Source organism: Pipistrellus hanaki (genome assembly GCF_964339955.1).
Source record: "Pipistrellus hanaki genome assembly, chromosome: 2".
NCBI classification, from domain to species: Eukaryota; Metazoa; Chordata; class Mammalia; order Chiroptera; family Vespertilionidae; genus Pipistrellus; species Pipistrellus hanaki.
In genome coordinates, this window is record NC_140504.1 from 175409518 (window position 1) to 175426193 (window position 16676).

Sequence of the window (16676 nt, forward strand, 5' to 3'; positions counted from 1 at the left end):
CAATAGTATCAACAATAAAAATTTTACATTTTAAAAAACATAGAAAAAAAACAACACAGGACTTGGTGGTTATCATTCACTAATTGAATTGATCTTTATTAAGTGCCTGTTAGTATCACTTTCTAAATTTATAAGTGGCTTGCCAGAACTTCATTAGCAAAAAACGGAGGCCTACACCCACGTCTAAGTAGTCGTGAGTGCTTCTCTTCTCTGGGCCTCGGTTATCAATCTATAATATAAAATAAAGAGGTTGGCCTGGTAGCTCCTGATCCTAACAGCTTTACTTTTTCTGACTTTTGCAGCTTGGCTTAAGTGTATAAAACCCAGTGATGTGCCAGGACAGGCTCCTGCCTATTTGCAAGAGCTAACTTAAATTTTCAGGAATTTTGCAATAGAGTAGATCTAGAAACTGGTTATAGTGGGAGTATTTACACCATGGAAATAGGCAAATGCTACACACTAGGCCTTTGATCTTCCATCCTCTGCCACTGTGCTCCCTGCACAGAGGTGGTTTTTACCTGCACACCGGTGAGACCCCTCTTCGACTGACACACATATACCCAGTCAGGTACATTCTTACTTTCTAACAATTGTGAAGAATCACATGGACCATCACACAGAACCTGCCCCAGCACAGCCAGGCCCACATACTCAGGCCTACACAGCATGCAAAACACCCAGTGTGGTCTGGGCAGAGCTACTGTCTGACAGTAGATCAGTCATTATCAGAGGCGAGCAGAGGTTGGTGGTGAACGTGTTGGAGTCTCAGAGACCTAAGATGGAATTCCAGTTAGGTCCTCTTGGCTATGTGATGTTAGCCAAGTCCCTCTCAACACTGGAGCTCAGTTTCCTCATCTTTCCTTCCACCCCCTTTGATTTTCTGTTTTTTAGTAAGTGGAAGGGAAGAGAGAAACATCGATGTAAGAGAGACACATGGATAAGTTGCCTCCTACACACACCCCAACAGGGGCAGAGAGTCAAACCTGCAGCCCCTTGATGTGCAGGCGAACACTCTAACCACCGAGAAACACCTGCCAGGGCTCCTCATCTTTTAAGGGGGGTGCAAGTCCAGCCCTGGCTGGTGTGGCTGTGTTGGTAGTTGTATCCCTGATCAGGGCATGTGTGGGAAGCAACTGATTGATGTTTCTCTGTCTCCCTCTCCCTTCCTCTCTCTAAAATAAATAACATGAGGACAAATTCTGAGGTAGCAGTATGGTTTCTAGGATTGAGAACACCCACAAAGTGAATGTAAAGACTCCACACCATGCCTGGCCACCGAGGACTTATGAACCAGGTCACAGTTCAATTCCCCATCAGGGCGCATTCGCCAATTGTGGGCCCAGTGTGAGGCATACAGGAGGCAGCTTATCAATGATTCCCTCTCATCATTGTGGCTTCTCTCTGTCACTCTCCCTTACTCTGAAATAAATTTTTTTTAAATATTTAATTTTAAAAAAATATATATTTTAATGATTTTTTACAGAGCAGAAGAGAGAGGGATAGAGAGTTAGAAACATCGATGAGAGAGACATCGATCAGTTGCCTCCTGCACACCTCCCACTGGGGATGTGCCCGCAACCAAGGCACATGCCCTTGACCGGAATCGAACCTGGGACCCTTCAGTCCACAGGCCGACGCTCCATCCACTGAGCCAAACTGGTTTCGGCTAAATATTTAAAATAACTCTCCACAGTCTGCCTGGTACAGATAGGTGCTTAATAAATATTAGCTAATGCTGTTATCACACCTCCAGACTCATTCTCCCTGCCCAGGGTCCATTTGGCTCAGTGCTCCCTTCTCACTATCTGAATTTTGGCACAGAAGGCCTCAGTGGTGAAGGACAAAGACAGAAACATAGTGCTCCATTTTTCAGCTTTTATGAAAATTAATAACATTAATAGCTCACAGACATATACATACACACACATTGCTATATACACAGTCATTAAGTTATTATTAGTGTCCGTATAAAATGTCTCTACATTAGTGTCCTGGGCTAGTGCCCATCAGTCCTTGGCATATTCACAGTAGCAGCCCCAGGGCTCAGCCCCACGGGCGGGGAGAGGAGAGGCAGGTGGCTGTACGAATAGACGGCCCAAGGTGGGCGTTGGAGGTGTTCTGGGCCACATACTCTCACGTCTCTGGCTCCCTTCCTGGCACCTGGAGACCAGCTGTTGAGTGAGCGGCCCAGATTCCTTGTGTGACCTGGCGACTCAGGCCTTGTGCTTGGTGACTGCAGGCAACACAGCGGATCCTAGAGGATGCTAGCCAACTCTGTAGAGTCTGTATCAGAGCAGCCTGAGCTGCTAGCCTCTTCCCTGCAAGAGCCAGAGAAGACAGGTTAGAAGAACCATCCTTACCCCTTCCCAGCCCCCATCTGCCTCCTTCCTTTCATAATCTTTGGCCCTGCAATCTTAGCTAGCTGTCGGGCAAGTCTAAAACACTCCCTGTCTCCTGCCTTGGTTGAATGTCATTCTGTGCACCAAAAGGTCGCCAGTTCAATTCCTAGTCAGGGCACATACCTCGGTTTCTGGATTGTAGGCTCCATGGTCAGGGCACTTATGGAAGGCAACTGATCAATGTTTCTCATCACGTCTCTCTCTCTCTCCTTTTCCTTTTCTTCCCCCACCCCCTTTCTCTCTCCAATCATATTCTCAAGTAAGGATTTTAAAATAAATTTAAAAAAAAATTAAGTACTCCCTCTCAGCCCAGAAACTGCTGGTTGGTCTAATCACTGTTCTTGCTACTCACAAGACATTACAAGCCCAAGGAGCATGCTCTGACCTAGGCTGGCTGATGGGCTGGCGTGACTCACTCCACCCTGCCCTCTGGTCTCCCAAAAGGCAGGCTCAGGCCACACCTGAGGTCCTACATGCCAGGAATGCCATGAAAAGTACATGGTGTGGAGTCAGAACTCCCGGCCTCAAACCCGGCTCTGCCCTTTTATCAGCCGGGCATTCTTCCTGGGTAAGCCTGAGTTCCTTCATCTGCAGAGGGGGAATCATACCGCTTTGTGACACCTAGGGCTGTTGGAGGACTGCAGGTCATGAGTGCACATTCTCTAAGACAAACTCCAGAGGGCAGGGATTTTAAAAGAATATAGTATATATATAATATGTTTTTAAATATATTTTATTGAGTTTTTACAGATAGGAAGAGAGGGATAGAGAGTTAGAAACATCGATGAGAGAGAATCATCGACCAGCTGCCCCTTGCACACCCCCCACTGGGGATGTGCCCGCAACCAAGGTACATGCCCTTGACCGGAATCGAACCCGGGACCTTTCAGTCCGCAGGCAGACGCTCTACCACTGAGCCAAACTGGTTTCGGCAGAATATAGTATATTTTGCCGAAACCGGTTTGGCTCAGTGGATAGAGCGTCGGTCTGCGGACTGAAGGGTCCCAGGTTCAATTCTGGTCAGGGGCATGTACGTCGGTTGCGGGCACATCCCCTGTAGGGGGTGTGCAAGAGGTCGATATTTCTCTCTCATCGATGTTTCTAGCTCTCTATCTCTCTCCCTTCCTCTCTGTAAAAAAATCAATAAAATAAATTTTTAAAAAAAGAAAAAAAGAATATAGTATATTTTTATTGATTTCAGAGAGGGACAGAGAGATCGAACCCAAACCTGGGCATGCCCTGACCAGGAATCAAACCGTGTCCTCTGGTTCATAAGTCAACACTCAACCATTGAGCCACACGGGCTGGGCAAGGGCAGGGATTTTTGTTTCATTCACTAGAGCAATGCCTACCACACCGTAGGCTTCCAATAAGCATATGTTGAATGAATAAATAAGTGTGAAACCACTTGGCATGCAACTCTATGTTTAAAAAATATCAGCTGGAGCTCTTATAAATGGCAGAGAAGGGGTGGAGGAGGAGCTGTCAGGGGAAGGGGTGTGGGAGGAACTCCGGACATGGCCACAGGAGGCATGAACTGAGGACTTAGTCTGGACGGTGCCCCTTCTCCACCTCCCCGTCCCTTTCCTCTCTCACCTCAGAGCCTGGAGGGCCTTCTTGTTCTGCCGCCGCTTCTCCTCATCAATGGGGTACAGCTCAAAGAGCAGCAGGCCTAGCAGGATGAGGACGATGGGAGCCATTGTCACCAGCATCTTCAACGTAAACTTGACAGGTGCTGGCTGGGAGCAGCCACGCGTCTGGTACCCGGCAAAGCTGTGGGGTCCAGTGGGAAGGCGAGTGGTGAGGACGGGATGCCGGGGCCTGTACCTGTCCAGCCCTGTCCCAGGCCCCCACCCCACTCACTCAAGACTGAGGGTAGAGACGCCCAGGGAGACTCCGGAGGCGAACTTGGTGAAGAAGACATAGAAGGAGAAGAAGATGGGCTCAGTTCCGTGGGAATGGGGCTGCTTCAAGTGGAAGTCGTCAATGACATCGGGCAGCATGGACCTGCACAGAGTGGTGACAGCCATGAGGACCCACCCACCTAGCAACCCCAGGGCCCCGCTAGCCCATCCGGTACCTCTCTGCGAGGAGGCGGCCCTCTGGGAGTTTGCAGCCCCATGGGCACAGCTCAGTGAGGAGATGGCAACTTCATGTGATTAAGAAGGCCCTGTCCTTCCTGTGGTGAGCTAGCCCCGCCAGGTGCTCCACTGGCCAAGGAGTAGGCAGACTAGACTTAAGACCCATTTCTCAGTCTGATTAGGTTTTCTTTTCTTTCTTTTTTTCCTAAATCCTCACCTGAGGATAATTTTACCATTGATTTTTTTTGGGGGAGGGGTTTGGGGGGAGAGGAGGTAGGGGGTGGGGGAAGATGTGGAAGAGGAGAAGTGGGGAGACAAACATTGATGCGTGAGACACATCCATTGGTTGCCTCCCACATGTGCCCTGATCAGGGTAGGAATCAAACCTGCAACCCAGGTGTATGCCCTTGACCTGGAATCGAACCCCAGACCCTTTGGTGGGCAGGCCAATGCTCTGAACCAGTTTACAACCTGTATAACTGTATGGGAAGACCTGCCCCACACCCGCAACCTGGACCCACAGACTGGCCTTCGAGAAGAGACGCCCTCACAGAATTCTCCCAAAGGAACTTTAGAAGTGGGGGCGGGGACCTGGGAAACATACCCAGGTGGGCCTATATACTTACCAGGGTAGTAAGAAGGCAGCAGCTACACTGATGCCGGCTGCCACAGCCACCACATACGTGACAATCAGGTTACTCTCTATGAGGGCCACCAGGATGAGAAATGGCACCGCCGACTAGGGAAGGGGGTACAGGAAGAGGAGTCAGCTGGGAGGCTCCGGCCAACAGCCACCGGCGCAGGCACGTCCCCCCTCAGTCCCACTCACTGAGATCCCAATGTACACAGCCGTCTTCTTGCCAAACCGGGTTAGGAACCACTGCCAGAAGGGAATGGTGAATGTGGCCGAGAGCTGTCCATGTAAAAGGGGTGAGGGAAGTGGGTTAGAGCTATGGAACCCCTCCTGCCCTTCCCAGGACCCCAAAGTACTCCCATCCCTGCCTGAGATCAGCCAGATGACTTCATCTGAGCAGGGCGGAGGTTGACAGGCCCCTTTGCTGGCTCCCAAAGGGGCTGAGAACAGGTTCCAACCTCATCGCCTGCCTGTCTGGGCACACTGGGCCAAAGGCCCACAGCTCCCGGCCTCTACCTCTTTGTTCTTGTTTGGACATTTGACTCCCAGCAAGGAGTTTTGTACTACATAAATAAAAAGATGGCCAGTGTTGTCCCATTTAACTCCAAACTCTTTCTTCCCCCATCCCATGTTATTGAGATATAATTGACATGCAACGTTGTATTGGTAGTTTAAGGGTACAACAAAATGATTTCATACATGCACCCAAACTTTTCCACGTTCCTATCTAAGCAATTATAGGTCAGACCCAACCAAATTATTTTGAGAACCCTCCCTCACCCCTTTAAGACCTTGGGAACAGCCTCAGGAATATCCTCTCACTCTCCAAGAACCACCTTGCGATCTAGGCCACGTCAGCCCGGGGTTCCTACCCACCCTCGGGGCCCCACACTCACCATGATGGCCAGGAGCAGATTCTGGAATTCGTTTCGGAAGCCCAAGGTGTAGGTGCAAAACAAGGCGAAGTTCCCCTCCACCAGCTGGGAGACAGGGCAAGGGATGGGGGAGGCACAAGGAAACACGTGATATTGGGACTGGGCCTCTCCAAGACGTTCCCTGTGCTCCAGGGATCTCTGCGCGCCCCCACCCCTCACTCCACCCGTCTCTCAGGCGTGTCACACCCTGAGGCCTCTGCTCACCTCCCCCCGCCCTCTAGGCTGAGCATGCCAGACCCCCCACTCACCATGAAAGCCAGGGAGGTGAAGAGGAAGCCAGCAATAAGCTTAATATATGGGCCATGGCTCATGACCAGTCGGAGGCCCCGAAAGAAGGGCACTGGCTCAGCCTGCTGAGCCTCGTAGGGTTCTGGGGATCAGAGGGAACAGTAAGCAAAGAGAGCAGAGGCTCCTCCCAAAGCCCGAGACCCAGGCAGAGGGACAAAGCCTGTACCCCGCCCCCTCACGGCTTCTCACCTCTCTGCTCCCTCACGCCGAGGACCAGGATGATGGCGCAGATGACGTAGATGGAGGCTATGACCCCTGCCGCCAGCAGGTATGCATTTTTCTATAAAGGGGGATGAAGGCCACAAAGACAGTCAGTCTGGCCTCATCTCCACTCAGCAGCTCCACTCGGTGACTTTGGACCAGCCCTTCTACTCTGGGGCCTCACTGACTTCATCTGTGAAATGGGCCTATTGCTGTTTCCCAAGGCTGTTCTGCTGGAAGAGGCCAGCAGAACAAAATCTGAAGAAGCCCGGCCATGCAGGCTGAGAACCCACAGTCAACTCTCTCCCCAAATGTAGTTTCTGCAGCTCACTAACTCTTACACCCTGGGCAAACGGCTTAGCCTCTCTATGCTTCAGTTTCCTTATCTACAAAGTGGCCATATTAATAGTTTGTATATCAAATGCCCAATAGTTAGCAACACTAGCTACTACTATTTTGAGGATGATTGCAAACTGCCCCATTGCTCCTCATCTCCCCAACCCCCTGCCCTGCCAGGGGCCTCACCGTTTCTCTGAGTGAGGTGGCGCTGTGTGTAAGATTGGCATCTTCCATGGCCACTGCTGAGTCTTTGGGGTCCTCAAGACAAGGCGTGTTTGCTTGGCCTACGATTTGCCCTTGGATCGCTGTGCCCAGCACTGTGCCCAGGACTTCCACAGTCATCCCTGCGCAGTGAAAAGAAGGTTCTTTGGAGGGGACCATGGTTGTGGGCCCCAAGGGAGGAAGTTCAGATGAGTAGAAGCCGAATTCTAGCCCCAGATCATGGTAGCAGCTCCAGGTAGGATGGCCACAGGGTGGGGGTGGGGGGACAGGTGGTACATTGGCCTAAACTCATGTCCTTGTTCTGTGTGACCTCTGAGTAGTCTCTGCCTCTGGTCTAGATTAGAGTCTGGTCTCACCAGAGCTATAAGGGGATTGAGTAATTGTTAAGACGGTTTCATATCCATTCCCAGCAAGGGAAGGAATGTGGCAGAGGGTCAAGGGTCAAGGAACAGGGGACCCAGGGTTCCTGGTATGTGGGACAGGGGGTTAGGGAGAGACTTACGGTAAGCAGTGGCCGAATCCCGCTCACTCTGTTCTGTGCTGATGAACATGGTGAGAGCTGAGTAGGGAACGTGGAAACACTGGCATGGAAGAGAGGCCCTCGGCCAGTCAGACGATGGACAGACAGATGTGGCTTTGGGTACCAACCCAGGGACTGCCCTCACATCGGGGAGGTGCCCACACTCACCGTGACTAGTGTCTCAAAGAGGCAATAGAAAAGCAGGTGCCATAGGACCTGGCCCTGGGAGAAGTCGGGCACGAACCATATGAGGAAGTAGGCAATGATGGCCAGGGGCGTGGAGAAGATGATCCTGCGGGAGGGGAGGAGATCTATCATACACAGAGAATAGGTATATTATCCAGCCTTAAGAAGGAGTGAAGTTCTGACACATGCTACAACACAGAGGAACCTTGAAGACATTATGTTAATTGAAATAAGCCAGACACAAAGGACAAATGCTGTATATTCTACTTACATGACATAACTAGAGTAGTTAAATTCACAGAGACAAAAAGGATGGTAGTTGCCAGGGCTTAGGGAGAGGAAAAGTATGGGAGTTCATGGTATAGAGTTTCAGCTTAGATGGGTGGTAATAAGTCACACAACAATGAGAGTTATACTCAATGCCACTAAATTGCATACTTAAAAATCGTTACACCCTAGCCAGTTTTCTCAGTGGTTAGAGCATCGGCCTGCAGTCTAAAGCAGCGTTTTTCAACTGCTGTTCCGCGGCACACTAGTGTGCCGCGAGATGTTGCCTGGTGTGCTGTAGGTGCAGACAAGACAAGAATTTTATAATTTTTCACTATTTTGTTTACTTAATATTTCATAATAAAGTAATTATAAAATACTTTCTTTGTGTTTATTTGATTCCTATTCAAGAGAATTACTTTATATATAGTCAATATAGGCACAGAGTTAAATTTTTTAACATTTTCTAATGGTGGTGTGCCTCGTGATTTTTTTCATGAAACAAGTGTGCCTTTGCCCAAAAAAGGTTGAAAAACACTGGTCTAAAGGGTTGAGGGTTCGCTTCTGCTCAAGGGCATGCACTTTGGTTGCAGGTTCCAGCCCGGAGGCCCCAGTCAGGGTGTGTGAGGGAAGCAACCAATTGATGTCTCTTTCTCACATCGGTGTTTCTTTTCTTTCTCTCTGTCTCTCCCACTCCTTCCACTCTCTCTAAAAATCAGTGGAGAAAAAAAACTTAAAAATAAATAAATGGGGAGAAAATGAGGATTAACAGCAACAAAGTTAAAATGGTTAAATTGCGGTATATATATTTTACCACAAAAAAGTCATATAAACATATTAAAAGTCGATTAAGCACTAGCTGGTTTGGCTCAGTGGATAGAGCGTTGGCCTTCGGACTGAAGGGTCCTGGTCAGGGCTGCAGGCTCCTCCCTGGCCTGGGCCCTGATTGGGGCTCATGCTGGAGGCCACCAATCCATGTGTTTCTCTCTGTCTTTCCCTCTCTGTTCCATTCTCCCTAAAAATCAATGGGAAAATATCCTTTGGTAGGGATTTTAAAAAATGATAAAAATAGCCGAAACCGGTTTGGCTCAGTGGTAGAGCGTCGGTGTGCGGACTGAAAGGTCCCAGGTTCCATTCTGGTCAAGGGCATGTACATTGGTTGCGGGCACGTCCCCGGTAGGGGGTGTGCAAGAGGCAGCTGGTCGATGGTTCTCTCTCATCGACATTTCTAGCTCTCTATCCCTCTCTCCTCCTCTCTGTAAAAAATCAATAAAATATATTTTTAAAATATATTTAAAAAAAATAAAAAATAAATAAAAAATGATAAAAATAAATTGTGATTCATTGCTAGGGGGTTAAAGAAATAAAGCAGGCTAAATGGGAATTAGGTGTATGGGGGTGCAAGTCACAACTAGTAGACAAGGTAGCCTTCTTTGAGGAGGTGACATCTGTGCCAAGCCTTGAATGAGAGGAGGGAGTTGGCCTTGCAGGCCAGGGGAGCAGTCAGTGCAAACATCCCCGGCGGGAACTGTGCCAGGCAGGTGTGAGGAATAGCAGGGAGGCCGGTGAGGCGGAGTGGAGTGTGCATGGACCATGCGATTAGGAGGCAAGATTAGGGAGGAAATGGGACACCAGGACGCCAGGTAAGGACCTTGGTTCTATATCTTAGGGTTGAAGGTTAAAGTCATTTTGAGACTTAGATAAATTGGCATTAAAATGTGGAATAGAGCTTGGGATGCAGTTCAGGAAAACGAAAAGGGAAGAGGATGGCCAGGGAGCTGTGGAGAGCCCTGGGCTGGGAGTCAGGCCTCAGGTCCAGCCGTGCTGTATCTCAGCCTCCCCCCGCGGCCCTGCTGACACCCTGCCTCTCAGGGGGGAAGTCTTGGGAACCCCCGGGAAACTACCTGTCAGTCTTCCTGGTCTAAAAGGGGGGTTTAAATGGTAGCTGGGGGCAGATCCGGTCTAAAGCCTGCGAGGAGAATGGGCCACGTGGCTCACAGACTCAGAAAGGCCCAGCCCCTTCCTCGACTGACAGAAGGGATGTCAGGTCCCAGGTGCTAACTGCGGCATGGACGGGGAGGTCACCTATACTCCAAGGCAGTCCTCCAGCCATGGGTGGTCCAGGGTGCCCTCAGACAAGGGTGGCAGTGCGGAGGTACCGCCCACACAGGTGAGGACATGCGCTAACACAGAAACCAGCCTGCAGGGCCTCGGCAACCGCACCAGGCTGCTGCCACACCTGCCGGGCCTCCCCTGCTCTCCCGCCCTGCCCTCCCTCACCCCTCCCAGGTCCACGTGTCTTCTCGGGAACAAGGGCGTCAGCTTTCGTCAAGCACTCCATCCGCCCGACAGGCAGCCCCTGCAGGCAGCCGAGGAGGAACTGAATGTGACTGGGAGTAACCCGGGCTGGCCGGCTGCCCATTGGGCGAGAGGGGCGGCCTCCCATTGGCCGGGCCTCATGAGGCGATGTGCAGGGGCCCGCCCCCGCCGCCTCTGCTCCCGGGAGGCGCACGGAGCTTCATGGCCCTGGCGTGTGGTTCCCGCTGCAGGGAGCCCTGAGCCGGGTGCCCAGGTAAGGCAGGCCGCCCTACCCCCTGGCCCTGCAGGCCGATCAAAGGCCCCAGCCTGGGCCTTGGCCAGGGACTGGCAGCACTGTGGTGGGAGGGGGGCTCGTGGGAAAGGAAGCTGCGGGGGAGAGGCGGGGGCTGTGGGAAGAGCTTTGAAGGCTCAAGGCCGGAGACCAGGTATGGGCGCCCCAGGGGCAGGAAGGCGCCCACTGGAACATGGATGGGCGAGAGATGAAAGGAAACGTCCCCCCCACTCCAGCAGCAGCAGCAGCAGCAGGATGTCCTGGGAGGGAACCAAAGCCCCAGCCCGCTCCCCGCCCGTCCCATGTGTCCATCTCCCTTTGCTGTCTGAGCTGTAGCCCCCCTCCCGCCTTGCCAGACAGCCCGAGGCCGAGGACTGTAGGTTTTGTACCGAGGGGCCACAGGTTATGGGTCTTACAGCCCATTCTCGGTCTTGCCCCACGAGGAGTCATTCTGAAAGATTGCCCAATTAGATACCATGTGCCAGGCACTGTTCTGAGTACTTTACTTACAAATAAAACGAAGAAAAACATTTAAAATGCTCACGACAACCCTCTGGGATAGGCATGTTATTGTCCCCATTTTACAGGTGAAGAAACTCGAGGCTCAGAGGTTAAGTGACTTGTCTAAGGTTGCACAGCCGTAAGTGGTGAAGCTGGAATTCCAGAGGAGTCAGGCTGGCTCCAGAGTATACCCTGTCAACCACTATGCAGTCCTACCTGTCCCACTATGGGAAGTGACTGAGTGGGGAAAATTAGAATTCCAGTTTCATTGAAGGGAATGGAACTTTGGGCGGGCAGGGGGAAGTTGCTCAATCTAACAATTTGGCCAGCCTGGAGATGAGCTGGCATGGCACCCAGGGCCCATGCCTGGGGTAGCTGACCTCGGCTGGCATTTCGACACTCGGGTTTTTGCGTCATTCCTTCTCCTCTCCCCTCAGCTTGTGACAAAGCACATGGAAAAAGTGAAGGGTAGCAGACGTGCCGAAGCCCTATCCTGCCATTTAAAGAAACCTCTTCTACTCACCAGGGCATAAGCCGGCCCAGCCGGGTCCAGGAGGATTTGCTAATGCAGAAGCCCACCAGGGGATCTGTGAAGGCATCCCAAGCTCGGCCCACGAAGAGGATGATAGAGGCAGAGAATGGGTCCACCTGGAATGGGGAATGAGCAAAAAGTGACCCCTTCATCCTTCTACCCACCTCCGCTTTCACTGGTGCCAAAAGCGCCCTCCCCTCCTCAGCCAAGCCCGTGGCAGACTGTGCTGCTCTCACTCAGGCCTTAAGCACCCTCACTTGCCTTGTTAATAATGACAGGCACAATTCTGATACCTATAGCACTGTGTGCCTCCTTAGAAACTTTCCCAGATCTGTTCCCGTCCATCCTCCCCTTCGCTGCCCTTACAAACACTCCCATCAATGAGAATGAATCCAGAATCATTTCCTTGTCTCCCTTTCACATCCCTGATCCCCTGCCACCTGATACCAGAGTTAGCATTTGCTGGCTAGGACCACAGTAGATCTGTTTCCCCATGTATATAATGGGGGCTACGATCCCTACCTTATGGTTCAAGCTCTGTCTTAGATGTGGAAAAAAAGAACCTATAGATGCTTTTTAAAAGTGGCCTATTACTACCCATTCAAGCGATTCCCGCCCCCAAATCTTTTCTGCCTGAATAGACAGCTTCTATGGTCTCTCCCTCACCCATCAAGTCCCTACAATTGTGCCCGGCCGGTGTGGCTCAGCTGGTTGAGTGGTAATCCCATGCACCGGGAAGTTGCCTGTTCAATTCCCAGTCAGGACGCATGCCCAGATCGAGGGCTGGATCTTGTGCAGGAGGCAACTGACTAATGTTACACTCTTCCGTTGATGTTTCTCTTTCTCTCTCTTCCTTCCTCTCTCTCTAAAGTCAATAAAAACATATTTAAAAAGAAAAGACCCTACTATTGCTATTGCTCCAGGAAGCTGGGGAACTTCTGGCCTCTCCCCCATGGCAGTCTCTCCCTAGCAGACTTCCAGCTTTAACATACAATAGTGTTACAGTTTAGCTGCCTGCAGGCTCCTCATATTTGCACCCCACTCAGGACCCAACCCATGAAAGCTGCTTGAAAACCAGCTGTTGAATGCTACCAGTTGTCCTTCCTGGGGCTCAGTGTTCCCCAAAATATAAATGCATACAATTAAGATGCCCTGCTTGCAAAGTCAGATACTATGTAAAAAAGATGGCCGGCGTGGGAGCCCTGAGACCCGTGGCTGTGCAGCCTCCCACTCTCTCAGACAAGATGAATTCTCAGGATGCCAGGCTTCTGGCTAAAGCTTCTTGAAGTACGGAGGAACCCAGCTTCACCTTAAATACCCTCCCAAGCAAAGTCCCCATGTACCGGGTTCACCCTAACTCAGCCCAACCCCCCCGCATGCCTCTGCTCCTCAGGTGAAAATGAGATGCACCTCATCCACATGCCTGGCAATATCTACCGGCCCCACGGCCAAGCCAGCTGACTGCGTGCCGTCCAGCTGGGGACACGGTGTGCCAGTCTCTTCTAAGAACAGCGTCACCAGCAGGCTCCCTTCTCCCTCCTACCCCCGCCCACCCTTCCAGGCTCTGTTGCTCTTGCCAGACAAGGAGGAGCTGCCTGACTTTGCCAGCCATGACTCCTGGGGCATATAGACTCCCGTTCTGGATGCTTCCCAAAGCCGTATTTCTCATCCAGTGTGACTCTGACAGGCGGCAAAGCAGGGATTCCCAGCCCCATTCCACAGGCGGGGGAAACCTTGGGAGCTGCAGGAACCCTGGCGTGCTCAGTCCACTCACCTGAGCCACATCCAGCAGGTAGATCTGGAGGAAGAACCCCAGGGCGCAGCCCGTCATCTGGTAGGGGGCCCCCCCAACCGCATAGCAAAGCTTGTTGCAGATGGACAACTGCTGCTTCTTCTTTGGTTCCTTCTGGGAGAAGAAAAAGCATAAAAGGAGACCCGAGATCCTAGCCCCCATTCTAGAAAATTCCAGACAATTCCACCAGGAGGAACAAATCTGTCTTGCCCTATCCCCACCCAGCTAGATAGCACTTCCCACAAGAAAAGAAAGGCATTCTCTATTCTTAGGAACCCGGAAAAGGGGGGTCCACACTGAAGAAGTTTCCCTAAAACCACCCCAACCTACCCCACACCCAGATCTTTATCAGCCCACCAACCTTAAAAAACTCCCTCCCAGGGCCTCAGACATGCTCCTTTCCAGGCTGGAAGAGGAACATGCACCAGCAGCGGACCTGTCCCCACCCAGCACCAACTGCCACAACCTGAAAATCCTCTTGCTGCCAAGAGCTGCCAAAGCCCAGCCCCAGCTCCTGCCCTGGTTCAGAGACCAGGACCCACCTGCCTCCTGGTGAGGGCTCTAGAGCCGCAGGGGCCCAGCCCAGCTGGCTGCAGGCACAGCTGTTCCCTCCATCTGTCCCAGCGCATCCCTGGCCCCTGTGGGCAGCCAGAGCTTCAGGCAAACCCAGGAGCCGCCCTGCCCTCCCTCAGCTCCTAGGGGACCTTGGAGAGGGGAGGCAAAGCCTCTGGGTGCAGGGCTGGGTTCTCTCTGGGTGGGGCACCAGGGAGGTTGAGGTTGGCCAGGCAAAAGTAGAGATTACTCATATATGGCAGCAGCTTTAATTGCTTGCCCGAGCTCCTCTCAAGGATCAGTTAAGACTAAAAGTAAAAGGCAATCACCTCCCACGCAGAAAATCTATAACCTGGGAACCCTCCCGGGGGCTACCTGAGTTCATTCTGTCCTTCATTGTGCCCAGAGAGCTGGGGACGGTGCACAAAGCACAGGCGTGAGCCCCTACGTCCACACACAAAACGCTTCAAGAATGCGGCTCCTTTAAGAGCGGAGTCCCCGTTCTTATGAATGAACTTGAGCGGGGCCCTCACAGAGTTGAGGCGAAAACGTAGGCATGTGGCGGTGGGGAGTAGGGGAGTGAGAGATGGGGAACCAGGAGGATTTCTGGGGTCTCCCTGGCTTCAAGAATCTTTTTGGCTTCTAAGCCGCAAGTCACAGAAGAACGAGAAAGCAGCCAGGCAGAGCCCGGCGCCTCGTGGAGCTGCCGGCCGGCGCGCTCCCTCCACAGAGATGCGGAGGGAGGGAGGGCGAGCCAAAGGGGTGCAGGGGCTTACAGACGACTTCATCACCCCCGGCTCCCCGGGCACCCCCAGGCTCCCTCCTGCCCCTGATGCCGCCGGTCCCCGGGGAGCCCAAGGCATCCCAGAACCAGGCTTAGCCTCCGATCCCCCATCAGCCTGCGCACGCGCGCCCGCGCCACACACACACACACACACACACACACACACACGCACGCACACACACGCGCACACACACCGCCCCTTGCCCTCCACCAGGATGCCAGGTTCTCACCTTCTCCTGGGCCTGGCGCTCCCCCGCTTGGAGGATGCTTGGAGGCAGCAGCCCCGTGGCGGAGCCGCTCTCGGCGCCCTCTCCTTTGGCCATGACCCGCGGGCCACGCCGCCTGGGGTCGGTCCGCCGGGATGCTCCTCTGCCCCGCCGGCCGCGGCTCTGTCCGGGATCCGGGAGTTACCGCCGCCGCCACAGTCTCCGCGCAGGAGTGAGCCGGCCGGCGGGCGGCAGACGCGAGTGCTCACTCCCTTACACTCCCCCTCGCACCTCTTAAAGGTTGGCCCCGCCCCCCTCGGGCCCGGCCAATCCCGGGGCCCTGCTGCCCCGCCTCCAACCAATCCGCTCGCCCGCCGGTCCCCCCCCCCTACTCCCCCGCCTTCTCACCCCTCCGGGAGGCGCTCATTTTTTTGAGCCACGTTCTGGAGCCCGAACCTCACGAACCGGTGCAGGCGGGCATAGCCACCTGACACCGGGAAACTGAAGTCCCAGGTTGGTGTGACCTGGCCGTGGTCTCCCAGAATAAGGTTTCCCTGAGGGCAGCCTGCACTCCATGACCCCCCAAGTCAAAAAGGGAGGGACTCAGAAGTCTATATTTTCCCCCCAGAACCCCCTTTTAAAATCTAGAATCACCTGAGTCTCTCTCTCCTCCAAACCTGGAGGATGTAGCACTGGCATTTCCTTATGCAATGCCCCTCTTTCATTCCCCATTTCCTCTTCCTGCCATGGGCATCTTTGAGGCCCTCAGAGATGGGGGGGGGGGGGGGGGGGGAGATGCCTGCGGTCACGGAACTCACAAGTTGTGGAGGGGAGCCTGGGCCACAGGTGCTGCTACACTGCTACGAGTTGATGGTAAGAGCAGCCTTTTCTGGCAAGCTTCCTAGATGCTCACCATGATCTCATTCAGCCCTCACAATCACCAAATGGGGGTGGTACTATAATATTACTATCTCAATTTTGCACATGTAGGGGAACCATGCTGTAGAGATTTTGTCCCATCCCAAAGCCTTCCCTTTTTCCAGCCCTGCTCCGTCCCTCTGGCAAACATTACCAGAAATCGCGGGTGTCTCCCCAACAAGAAACCCTGCAAGATACAAAGCGACAATGGCACTCTGGGTTAAAACAATTCAAGAAAGGTTTGAAAAGGAGAGTACTGAGTAATCAATCTGGTCCTTGAAGGAAGATGAGAAGACATTAGTCTAGAGCAGAGACCACACATAGATGCAAAATAACAGTCTTTCTGACACCTCTTGGTCCGTTGTGCCAACATCACCCCAGGCAGACACTCAAGAGGCTGGTGGTGCCCTGGCTCAATGGTCAAGCTTTGACCTAAGAACCAGGTCAGGTTCAATTCTAGTCAGGGCACAGTTCCGAATTCCATCCCCAGTAGGGGCCATGCAGTAGACAGCCAATCAATGTTTCCCTCTCCTCAGTGATGCTTCTCCCTCTCCCTCTGCCTTCCCCTCTGAAATCAATAAAAATATCTAGAATAATAAAAGCATAATATGCTAATTAGACCGGATGTCCTTCTGGACAACCTCTGGACAAAGCTGGGGCTGCAAGAGAAGCCTGGGTCCCAGGTGCCAGAGGGAAGCCGGTGCCAGCAGCAGGGGAAGGAAGGCCCAT

The 16676-nt window shown here is 52.6% G+C and overlaps 1 protein-coding gene across 2 annotated transcripts; it reads right to left on the minus strand.

The window, feature by feature from the left end:
* Positions 1–1861: 1861 nt before the first annotated feature.
* Positions 1862–15322, minus strand: MFSD2A (MFSD2 lysolipid transporter A, lysophospholipid). Of its 2 annotated transcripts, none has more exons than XM_084874616.1 (14): positions 15054–15322; positions 13470–13598; positions 11687–11811; positions 7788–7911; positions 7602–7680; positions 7064–7221; positions 6527–6617; positions 6298–6419; positions 6011–6094; positions 5310–5393; positions 5107–5219; positions 4263–4406; positions 3996–4172; positions 1862–2318 (listed from the first exon to the last, which is right to left on the minus strand). In XM_084874616.1, exons 1-14 carry the CDS (start codon positions 15144–15146, stop codon positions 2255–2257), a joined length of 1587 nt encoding a protein of 528 aa, XP_084730742.1. In that variant the 5' UTR covers positions 15147–15322; the 3' UTR covers positions 1862–2254. The 2 variants fall into 2 exon arrangements, with proteins under 2 accessions (XP_084730742.1, XP_084730741.1); XM_084874615.1 differs by having other exon boundaries at positions 13470–13601; positions 15054–15305.
* Between the last annotated feature and the right edge of the window lie 1354 nt (positions 15323–16676).

What these genes read in the sequence shown, in the direction of transcription:
- MFSD2A (XM_084874615.1), bottom strand. Translation starts at nt 15,146, where the DNA reads ATGGCCAAAGGAGAGGGCGCCGAGAGCGGCTCCGCCACGGGGCTGCTG. An exon ending in CTGGGCCGGCTTATGCCCTG is followed by an intron (nt 7,912 to 11,686) that starts GTGAGTAGAAGA and finishes CCCCTCCCGCAG; the next exon opens with GATCATCTTCTCCACGCCCC. An exon ending in TCACCTCCCTGGCTTTCATG is followed by an intron (nt 6,095 to 6,297) that starts GTGAGTGGGGGG and finishes CCTGTCTCCCAG; the next exon opens with CTGGTGGAGGGGAACTTCGC.